This window comes from Terrapene carolina, unplaced genomic scaffold (genome assembly GCF_002925995.2).
Source record: "Terrapene carolina triunguis isolate 2854851 unplaced genomic scaffold, T_m_triunguis-2.0 Scaffold93, whole genome shotgun sequence".
In the NCBI taxonomy this organism is placed as follows: domain Eukaryota; kingdom Metazoa; phylum Chordata; order Testudines; family Emydidae; genus Terrapene; species Terrapene triunguis.
Window position 1 is genome coordinate 16,958,013 of NW_020664444.1, and position 12,349 is coordinate 16,970,361.

A 12,349-nucleotide genomic window follows, 5' to 3' on the forward strand; every position below is an offset into this window, starting at 1 on the left:
CTGGCCCCACCCCAGAGCCTGCACCCCTAGTCCAGAGCCCTGACCCCCTCCCACACCCCTGCCCCAGCCCAGAGCCCTCTCCCACACCCTGAACCCCTCATTCCCGGCCCCACCCCGCAGCCCTCACCCCTGCACGCCAACCCTTTGCCCCAGCCCTGAGCCCCTCCCCCACCCCAAACCCCTCATCCCCAGCTCCGTTGGGTTGCAGGCATCAACAACTTTCTTCAACTGGGTCCCCAGAAAAAAAGTTTGAAAACCACTGCAATATGCAACTGTTATCACTGTTAATCAGTGAAATTGGTGACTGTACAGCAGCCTGACTTTAGAAGGAAAAAAGTGACATAAATTGACCTGCTCCTGGCACATTCCTCCTATGCTGCACTGATCAGGACAAACACAGGAAACGTCTGCACAATGTGTATTGTTAACCTGCTGATGTGTTTATAAACTATTTATACACGGGAATCATTTTCCATTCTTTATCTTACACGTTGTGTGTTAAGGACAAAACTATTGTTAATGTCTAGATGAATTCATTGTGACCACAATTCCATTCACTTTCCTGTATATACTGTACTTTTTTAATGTAATATATTTTGTCAGAGGTCCAGCTGCAACCTCCTTTTTCTGTGGCTATTTGTATACAACCTGAAAGGAATGTCAGAATAATGGTAATACAAATGTTTAAACTTTGTTAAATTTTTATTCTGAAAAATGAATGCATTACTCAATTCTCAAGTGAGAAGAGGTGGAAAAAGTCCCTACACTGGCAACAACAGAAAGCAGAGTGGACAAAGCACGAGAAAACATACCATAGGGAAAAATCCTGCTTCAGCAGGGGGAGACCCTGGGTGACATAATGGTCTCTTTCATCTCTAATCTAAAAATGTTTTTTGCAACCTATTTTTCATATCAGCTTGAAGTCTGAGAATACACCCAGCAGTTGGTTATTCTTAATACTAATGTTGTTTAATTTCCTATTATTTATTTGGACTTTATAGTGCAACAGCCTATTTTAAAATTTTAAACTCCTGTTCCACTTCTCTCTCTGCACTGGATCTCACCAATTTCTTTCGAGAGAAAAGTGACAAAATACAACATGACTTCCCTACAACTCTTTCCTCCTCCTTTCTTGTCACAGATGCAGAAGTTTCTCATTTACTTTCCTCTAATGCCACCACTTGCCCCAGTGATCCCCTTCCATCCCATCTCCTGATCTATCTCAAACCAATCCTCATCCTTCCCTTACCCTTCTCCTTCACCTCTCACTATCCTCTGGCTCTTTCCCCTGACAATACAAGCATGCTTTAGTCTCTCTCCCCTTTAAAAAAAAATATCATCCTTTACCCCACTTGCTCCAGCTACTATCCCATCTCCCTTCTGTCTCTAAGCTCATTGAACGAATGGTTTATAATCTGTCTGGAGTTCTCCTTCAGTTCCATCGTAGACTCTCTCCAGTGCTACCTTCACCCCTCGCACTCCAGTCAAACCACTCTTGCCAAACTCTCTAATGACCTCGTCTTAACCAAAGCTGAGAACCAGCACTCCATCCTCATCCTCCTTGACTCTTGACAACAGGCTGCACTACAAGGCTTATAGTGTGTAGAGGGTCGCCCAGAGCCAGGACATTTGAACAAACTGATTTCAGAACAGGGGAGCACATGACTGGCAGTGGTGAGTGTAATCAACCCCAGAAGAAGGTTGCAGGAGCAGAGTGTGAAAGTGATTCCCTTCCCTGCAATGCAGCAATGTGTAACTGTAACAAGTACCTCACTGGGGGTTCAGGGAACTTGCACAATTCTCCACATGGAGGACCTAAATGGGGAAGGGAAAGGTGGCCACTTTCCCCTCTCTCCCTGGAGGGCAGGAGACACCAAAACTAGTGGTGTAACAGAACTAGCCAGTAGGTTATGGGAGGGATCTGATGTCTTAGGAATTGTGTCAGGAATGTCTGGGTTATACACATCATCTATAGAGACTAATGGCATTACACAACTGTAACAAGCTAACCTTCAGGTATTGCAGCAGCTGGGAGCTTTCATGGGTGGGGGAGGGGGTCTGGAGGCGGCAGTACTGAACACCCAACATGGGCTCGAGTTTGGGGGACAGACAATAGTCAGGCAGAGCAGGACCCTCACCAGGGGGTGGAAGCCCATAGCAGGGAGAGGGAGGTTGTTGAGCACCCTTTAACTCACCCACTGATAGGAATGTGAATTTGTGAGATAGAAACTGCTGACCGGGGGCAACAGGACACTAAGGTGCCCCAATGGTCAGTTGCAAGTATGGTTAAGCTGGGGTGGCTGACTCGATAGGAGTTCACCTGCTTGGTACTACTAAAGATAACATTTTGAAAGGTGAATATATAGACATATTATCATTGCTGCACAGGGAGGTGCTGACAGAAAGTAAGCCAGGGCAGAGCAAGCAGGGCCATGACATGGCCAAGGGTGGCTAGAACATAGGAAAATTGGGGAAGCCACCTTCTTAATATATGCGGGCATTATTGCAGAGGCTTACCCAGACAGAAGCCCAGTATTATTCAAATATATGAATATAATCAGGTGGGCATATAATATGTTTAGGGGCATGGCTTGGTTTAACTATGATGAACAGTTTAGATTGAGGGCTGCAACATAAACAGGGATCCAGTAGGACACATTGCAACATATGCTGTGGTTAAAGGGGATGATACCATGGGGGCCTGATTTTCACACTGACAATGGCCTGTTTGTTCCACCACAAGTTCACCAGATGCCCGAGGCGCGTAATGACATTTGCTCGGCATTTATTGAAAGTGGATGTTTTTGGAGCATCTGCAAAGTTAGGCATGCTTGCAAAATGTGCTTTGGGGCCCATGCAGCCCACAACTGCTACAGCAGTCAGGGAAGGCCACAGTATGGAAACAAAATGGGGGGTAAGTCAAGTGCCACTTGCAGACCCGTGGGTGCAAGATTTGAGGGCCAAAGGGCAATAACAGGTGGGGGATGAGCTGATAATGAGGGATGGACAAGGGCACTATCTCTCATTAAACTTGAGGTGTTAAGGGTTCTCCTTTGGGATTTCCCTAACAAGACAGCTGGGGCATATTTGCAGGATGTGTTTACTTCAGGATTTAGAGGGGAAAGAAGTCATGTAATGTCCAAAAACTAAAGTCCTTAGTGGGAAGGGGTCATATTATAAAGGAAAAGATTACTCCTAAAATTAAAGAAGAGGGTAGCAGGACATTCAAGCACCTACCTATATAGAACTTACTGGTTTCTCCCCTAGGTTTGGTTCCTAAGGCTCTGGGCAAGTATTGCTTAATTCTCCGCCTGTCATACCCATGGAGTAGCTCAGTTAATGATGGACTAGACCCAGCCTTGTGTTCTGTTCACTGTTCCTCCACTGATGAGGCTGTGAGCATGAGTAGGCCTTGTAGCCCAGGGGCGGTGATGGCCACGCGTGATCTCAAGTCTGCTTTTTGACAGCTTCCAGTGCATTCTTCTGACACTAACCTTTTGGGTTTCTCTTTCGAAGAAGAGTTTTATTTTGATAAAGCTACGTCTGTGGGATGTGCAATATCCTGTTCTGCATTTGAGAAATTTAGTACAGTGCTACATGGGGCAGTGGTGCAGGAAGCTGGTTTACAGCAGATAGTGCATTATTTAGATAACTTTTTGTTCATGGGCAAGGTGAATTCAGATAAGTGTGTAAGCCTGATGGATGCCTTTCAGGCTCTGTCTAAAAAATTGATGGTACAACTGGTGGAGGATAAAATGGAAAGACCTTCTACTATGTTGACCTATCTGGGGACAAAGCAAGATACACTGGTGGGTATATTTTGACACCCTCAGGTTAAGCTTCAGAAGGTGTAGGGCTTAATTAGTAGGGCTAGAGTGGCAAAGAAAGTTACACCCTCATGAGCTGCAATCTATTATTGGACATCTTAACTTTGCTTGCTGAGTGGTAGCCCTGGGGCAGGCATTTGGTTTCTGGCTTGCAGATCCCACTGCAGGCATATCAAGACCTCACCATATTATAAGACTAACTAAAGAAATGAAGGAGGATTTGGGGGTATGGAGAAAGTTTCTGAGCCATTTTAATGGAGTGCCATTCTAGAGAGAGGACTGGATACTCAAGGCTGATTTAAAGATCCACTAAGATGCTTCAGGAAGTACAGGTTTTGAAGTATTTTACCAAGACAGGTGGTGTGCCCAGAAATGGCCCTCCACCTGGATACCAAAAGGGATAGTGCAGGATATAACGTTCCTGGAACTTTTTCCAATTTTGATGGCAGTGATCATTTGGGGAATGGAGTTTGCTAATAACAGGATGTGTTTCTGGTGTGACAGCAAGGCGGTGGTACATGTTATCAACCACCAGTCCTCCAGATCACACAGAGTTATGAGGCTGGTGAGAGCTATCGTACAATGTTTAAGCTTTAACATCTCTTTCTTTTTCAAACAAGTGTGGGGGTTGAGAAAGACGTAGCAGATGCATTGTCTCATTTTCAGATGGACAGATTTCAGGAGCTGGCACTACAGTCAGCAAGGAACCCAAATGGATGCTGCCGGCCTGGTGGAACCTTGGAGTATGATGGCTTTCAGTGTAGCACAGAGATCGGTGGTTCCATGAACATTTTGGAGCTATGAGAGACGTTGTAATGATTTTGTGCAATTTCAGGAGTTGGAGGGCTGCCAACTATATGACCATTTACAGAGGACCTGGTGCTGCAGTACATCGTGTTGTTAGTAACCTGGCAATTGCATCATGAACCATCTCCACTCGCCTACTGGGCTTTACGTTTGTCAGTAGGCTGAACGGTGACCCAGATCCTGGTAGCGAGTTTTTAGTTCAGAGGTTTCTAGCAGGGTGGTCTCGAAGCACAAGCCCTTGGGAGGATCCATGTTGTTCAATCACTGTTAATACGTTCAGGGATGTGGTGTGGCTCCTAGATTCCATATGTCGTTGTGGACAAGAGGTGGCCTTGTTCAGCGCTGCATTCCTGGTAGTGTTTTGGGTTTTTTTGTGTGGATCTTTTAGGATTAGCAAGCTAGTGCCTGAGTCCTGCAGGGATACTTCTGGAAGGGGTTTGGAATTGATGGATATACATTTGGAGAGGTGATATTAACCTTGAGGAGGTCAAAGATGGATCAAGGAGGTCAGAGAGAATTCATTATTTTCCAGAAAGGGGACAAGCCTGGGATCTGCCCTGTGGGTGCTGTGAGGGCATACATGGCAATAAGACCAGGGAGGGATAGGTCTCTCTTTATTCACAGTGATGAGAGTTCCCTCACAGCATACCGGTTTGTTAAAATTTTAAGACAGGGACTGATGAGGCTGCGGTTTCCAGCACATGAATTTGGTTCCCACTCAGTCAGGATTAGGGCAGCAACAGCAGCAGCCCAGCTTGTTCTGGGGAATGGGACAATTCAGCGTTGGCATTCTGAAGCATACCGTATGTATACAAGACCCCCACTGATGGTAGGGAATCAGTGTTAATTTTCCTTTTTGTTTGCACTTGCAGATTGGCCAGCAGACCACATGGATCTGTGGCACAGTATTGTTTACTGGGCACATAGGTGGGCTTCCAGGTTGCCTGGAGATTCGCAGCTGGTCCTTGGGGATGAAGCAGTCCTGAGCTGGCATGGCATGAGGGACATGGTATGGGACCAGCTGATGCCCCTGCTGTACACCATGATGGCCCGGGAGCAGGCATCAGATATGATTGTGCTTCATCTTGTGGGGAAATGGTTTGGGAATGTGTATAATGGTAGATTTAATGGTCAGAGCTAAGAGAGACTTGGGGCAGATCCTGGAACTTTTTCCAGGAGTAAAAATTATGTGGTCAGACATGTTGCTATGAAGGGTGTAGCAGAGAACAGTGAAGCTCCCATGGGTAGAGAAGGTTAGGAGATATGCAAACAGGGAGGTGGCTAAATTCATAGGTAGCCTACGGGGGTTGCTAATTTTTCTATCTGGACATAGCATACACGGCACCAGAGTTATTCAGGCAGAATAGGGTCCACCTGTCTGACTTGGGAGCTGATACATTTTTGGCCAATGTTAAAGAGCGCATCAGATGTCTGGGAACCCATCTAGGTATGTCGGGGTGGGGAAGACAGCCAAGCTAAATGCTGGTGTCTCCTTGTGCCGGCTGACCAGTGCAGGTACTCCATAGGGAATGGATACGGTGATCAGATAAAATGGATGTGGAAAAGATTTAGAGGTATTCTTTAAAGAAGAGGAAACAGGGTGGGTTTAGGACTCCTATGACTGATACGGCAGAGAGTCAATCCCCACCCCTTAGTAATCCTCCTTAACCCTCATTTGGGGAATAGTGAGGTCCCAGCAGTGCGTTGGCTGGGGACCAGGATGGGAAAGCAGGAGGGCTCACAGCAGTCCCTGGGATATATGTAAATGATTATGTAATTACCTGTCCTTTACAATTTTAGCTGCCGAGTATCCCCAGACTTTTAGGAATAAAGTTTCAGCCTAATTAAACCACATCCAGTAGGTCCCTGTCCTTTTTCCAGCATAGCCAGACACCTACAGTACATTGTGATAATGTGTGAATTGTGACCACATTTTCAGTGGGCCTCATCTATAATCACACACAAGACCTCATTGTATATGCGAAGTAAGTTACTATAAGCAAGAATGTCAATTTACATATGTAAATATGTTTGTAGCTGCACATTTTTCCAGGCACATTTATGAAATGCTGAAAATTTGGTCCTCAATTGTTATATCAAGAATAATTTCATTCAACTTGTGCATGTTATATTTAAATCACAATACCACAAATGTATAAAAATCCACAAGAAGATCTGTGTAATAAAGGTAAAGCAGAAGTAAGGCACTGAATTTGTTTCAAGAAAATGATTGCATTGCTCTCTGAATATTAGAAAGGGGTTCTAGTTATCATTTAAAACATTTTTATGCAAGTTACGCGGTAGACTTTGCTTGTAATTAACAAAGAATAATGCTTTGGCTATGTGAATGCTAGCTGAAGTAGGCAAGGTTCAGTTAGAATTCATGCATTCAAGTTAGATATGAAAATAGACTGTCCACGTATTAAGCATTTGGTCAGCAATGGAAAGTAACACTAGTATTCATGCATATGGTTACCAAGAGCTATTGTTTTGCTAACATTATTCCAAAAGAGCAAAAAATGATGTCCCAGAGGACAACTGTCATATGACACACCCATGCTTTCCTAACTTTCCCTCCCCACCAACATGACGTTACTCCCTTTTACAACCAAAATAACCTAGTTTATCTTTGATAGTGTGCTAATTTTTGTGAGAAAGAAGGCAAAACAAAAAACCAAAACAACTCCTAATATAGCAAGTAAAAAGGTGCACTACAGACAAATATAACTTACAGTTTGTATTTGTATTTTTTGTTACTTTCTTGTAAACATTCCTATAGAAAACATAAACCAACTTTACCTACACGGATACTTTATTTTGCTTGTTACTAAAAACCACATATTTAATCCTTGGGATTAATTTATTATTGACTCAAAGGAGCTCATTATTACATACCTCATAATAACTATATCTTTGTTACAGTGTGGGGTTCTCTCAGTGCTTATCTTAATCTTTAAGTGACTTCTATTTGCTCTTACTGTTACATTAACGAGGTCTTTAAAATGCATTTAACCACATTTTAATAGAGTAGCATAAATTGTTAAGAAAAAGCATCAGTGGATTTTAAAACTGCCAGTATTCCTACGCTTTCGGTTACAATCTTCTGCCCTCAAACTAAAATACCATATCATTAGTAGAAATATGGATTGGAGGACCATTCAACACTGAATCTTTCCAACGTGTCTCAACTAAAAAACCAAGCCACTCCCCCCACCAAAATCCCAGACCTAAGCTATGCAACTGTGAACATTAACTGCTCAACTGTCCTAAAAATATTTAATTCTTTCATATTATGAGGTGGTCTCGATTTCCTTTCTTTAAAAAACCTCAATACTGGTCTTGTATATGATGTGATGAATACTGTATATATCAATAGATTTCTAAGCTAGACACTATAAATATCGTGGCACGAATGTATAGTGCTCACAAAGTATTTTGACATGCAGTAAAACAATTTTCCATTTCCATCAAGAGTGTCAATCGCAGGTGATATAAACCTGCTCACTTATTAAAAACTAATGATTTTAGAACTACACTCAAACCTTGTGAAGTCTTAGTGAAAACTGAAGCAAGCTATTTACACAGAAGAACAAGATCTGAACATGGAAGACAAATTTGGGAGGAGCAGCCAAGTGTGGTAAGTGTAATGTATTTTTGGCTGCATCAAAAGTGTGCCTATGTCAGTGGTTAATTCTACATATGTAATTGCATACCAAACATTTTTAAAGCTGTTCCACTGTGTCTGTTATCTGGCACATATATATATTTAATACGAAGTCTGTGTCAGTAGCTTGGATAGCAAAACTGTCTGAACTGCATGTTTTGCTATCTAGGGTCTGAATATTTAACACTCCCCTGGTTTGTTTCCAGATTATTAATTTAAAACAGTGTTTCTCAGCCTTTTTGTGCTGGCGACCCCCTCTGGACTTAAAAAAATATCATGACCCCCACCCCCACTAGAAAAAATTGTGATCCCTTACCCTCAGCTCCACCGGGCTTGGGCTTCAGCCCTGCTTGGGGCTCCTGGCTCCAGGCTTTATGTACATTCGCATTGTGGGGCCCTATGTGGCATGGGGCGGCAGATAATTGCCCTGTTTCCAACCCCCTAACACTGGCCCTGCTTGCTGCCCACCCCCCCTTAGCCCATCCTGTAACCCCCAGTTGAGAAACACGGATTTAACATATTTGGTATGTATCTTTCAACAGAAAATCTTAATGTATTTTTATATGATTTTGCCACCTTTGAAGTTGTGTGAGTAAATCAGACAAATCAGTTACACATAAGGGAGAAAAGTTTGATGAAAGGCACATTAACAATTAATCAGACAGAAGAACATAGCAAATATTACTTTTAGAGTGTGACTAAAGGCAGAATTTGGATTGCTATAACTAAATTGACTTGAATTAAGAACAACAATTTTACAAAAATGTATGGAAGCATTTATAAAACTGTATATGTGGCAAATAAATCTTGCCACAACGCCCAGTCTTTATCAGAGAAACCAAATACTTTAATTGTATAGTGTACATAAGCAGTATTTTTCACAAAACTTCAAAAGGCCAACATGCCAACAAAAAAAAAAAAAATCATCAAGACAATATTCCAACAGAGTTACAATGATCGAGCAGTGTGTTGAATTTTCATAACTATTGTAGTAGATTAAATGTAAATTCCTTATCTGCAGCTGCTCTGGTCTATAATCTTCTCTCTTTCTTCAACTGAGTGCCCCTTGGTGTTAATTAGAAAGGTGACCCCTCCCCCTGAAGCTTGATAGCTAGCTGGGCTAGATACAATTGGAAATTTCAGAAAGAGTTTTATGGGAAAAGGCATCATGTAGGGCTTGTCATATTGATCGGGTTTATGAAGTACACTACTCAAAACTAACTCAGTTTAAAAATGACATACAATACATTATTTTATTTTATTATAGTCAGTTTGTAAAAGACAAAATAATGAAATGTAGATAGTGCATTAAAAAAACCCTTTAGAATCCTGAAACAGCATCTTGAAAACTAAGAACTGACCTCAAAACACTTTTCCTTCTTTGCTTGATGCAGAAGTTCAGCCATTCCCGGCAGAAGTATTGGAAATATGTAATATTCCAAATATTCTCGAGGAGAACCTGGACAAAACAATATATTTTTTTCCCCATTAACAGATTGAACTTAGTCTGGAGAAAGAGGAACATTCATCTGAAATAAATCAAATAGCCTTAATTTTAATCAGTATCATCTCAGCTTGTTCTAAAACACAGATTCTTTCAATTTAGATAGTCACAGATTTCACTCCTCTTAAGTCACAAAGAATACATCAACTTGAATAAGTTTCAAACTGAGTGCTTTCTCCGCCCCTCCCCGTGAAGGATATCCACCCATTATTGGTTTGCTTTCCCTTAGAAACTGGAGTAACTGTAGTCAATCACAAAATTCAACTCCTAGGCATCAGGAGGAGGGCCTGGTCAAATCTTCACTTTGTGGCACATGGATTTCCCTCTCTTACCCACCTACTTTTCACAGGCTTTGTCATCATGAATAAACCCCTCCAGGAACAAGAGAAACAAACAGAATTGCCATCAGAGCTCCATCAATGTGTGGCTCCTGATCTGTCAGCAGGCAGAACTGCTAGGTGTTCTGATGTTTTGCTTCTCACCTAGATTGCCAGTCCTGTGGCCTTAGAAGCGAGAGACTGAAATGGGATTTGGACTTTGATTTCCAGCTTGGTAGACATAACACTTAGCTTTAGACAACAAAGCCAGTTCATGGTTGTGCTCCTTGAAACAGAAAGCATGTTTAAATATAGGGGAGAATTTTAAGAGTGAAATTTTCAAAAGCATGCAGTGTTGATCTAACTCTGCTCTCAGTGAAGTCAATGGTAAAGATCCCATTAACTTCAATGAGCACAGAGTTAGGCCTATGACAGGTACTTTTGAAAATACAAGCTTCAGTCTTTAAGGTGAAAAAAAATTAACTCAAAAGACTAAAATGATTACCTTTCAAATTACATGGTCCAGTGTATGTAAATGCACAGACATTTGTTTTAATCAGGTGAATTTCTGCCCTGGATTACTCTGGATTTATGCCACTAATTCCATCGCCTTCATTGGAATTACTCCAGATTTACACTGGTTTAGCCAAGAGCAGAATATGATCCACGTTTTCTTCTGACTTTTATTATCTCAAAGTTAGATAAATTAAATCAAACAAGGAAGCCATTTCTAAGAAGCATTTCAGTACAATGTATGTAACTAATTTCACACACAAAAAATCCTGATTAACGACATAACAACTAAACAAGTTTTACTCTTATCCCATGCTTGATAGTAATAATTATTTTAATAATTTAAGTGTGTCCTGTTTGTTTAGCCATGGTGGTGTTAATAGTCTTAATTGTCCATAAAATATGCAGCCAAACTAGACACAAATTGGGTACCTTGTATGCCAATCTTAGAAATGGAAGCAAATACACTCCAAATTCCAAAGGCTGGAGTTTTAAATGTGCCTAAGGCTTTGTGTGTCCAAATGACACTGAGTTTCAATGAGATTTGGGCATTTAACTCTTTTGCTTCTTTGAAAATCATAATCTAGACACCAAAGTCACTGAGAAAAGTGAACTCTTTTCAAGATTCAAATTTGTCTGTACTAAAGACCTTAAGAAGAAGTATTATGGAGCACTGTACATTATAAAATAAATTTACTTCAGGTGTGGAACAATTTTTATTAGTCATCAGATCAGAGTGATTCAGAAATCAGCACAGAACTTTTTTTGGGGGTGGGGGAGGTGCCCTAACCAGCTGAAGTGCTGTCCTCAGTTGAGAGCTCAGCTGCTGTTGCAGTAAATATTCCTGTCTTAATGTGGCAAATACAGATTAATTATTAAAAGGGTGGTCTCCTGGCAATGTATATCTGGAGCAAAGGCTTTGTTCATTGCTTCACATCCTTAATCCAGTTCAGACACCGCTTGAAAATGTTCCTAATTGGAAGGGCACCTTATATAAAAGCCTATGATATTACTGCTTCTCACTGCCAGCAATGGAAAACAATGAACAGAAGAAAGAGAAGAAACTTAGAAAAGGAGGTGAAGAAAGGTGATGGGTTGAAAGACAATATAAAGGCTAAAGAGCAGAACATCTAAAGGAAAACATTGTTACAGATTCGATGTGAATTTCAGAAAGTTGAAACCAGACTGATAAAAATGGAAGAAGAAGGATTCAGAGTCTGAACACAGATGGAAAAGAAACTGATGCGCAAAGGACTATATTTTGAAAGGAATTTTCAGACTCAATTATATAGTTATCTTACTGAAACTAATTTGACCTTAAGATTAGAAGGGAAAAATACTTGCCTTTCTTCTGTTGTAATTAGAGCTGTCGATTAATCGCAGTTAACTCAAAAACATTAATCGCGATTAATTGCAGTTTTAATTGCGCTGTTAAACAATAGAATACCAATTGAAATTTATTAACTATTTTTGGATATTTTTCTACATTTTCAAATATATTAATTTCAATTACAACACAGTATACAAAGTAGAGAGTGCTCACTTTATAGTGTTATTTTTTTCTTACAAATATTTGCACTGTAAAAATGATAAAAGAAATAGTATTTTTCAGTTCACCTCATACAAGTACTGTAGTGCAATCTCTTTATGGTGAAAGTGAAACTTACAAATGTAGAGCTTTTTGTTACGTAACTGCACTCAAAAACGAAATGTAAAA

The 12,349-nt window shown here is 41.0% G+C and overlaps 1 protein-coding gene across 1 annotated transcript in view; it reads right to left on the reverse strand.

The window, feature by feature from the left end:
* Positions 1 to 12,349, reverse strand: part of IQCK (IQ motif containing K) — a 93,507-nt gene that overhangs the window by 73,798 nt on the left and 7,360 nt on the right. The window contains exon 4 of the mRNA XM_024204679.2: positions 9,660 to 9,757. Coding sequence (XP_024060447.1) covers positions 9,660 to 9,757 — 98 coding nt within the window. The remainder of the gene's footprint in view (positions 1 to 9,659; positions 9,758 to 12,349) is intronic.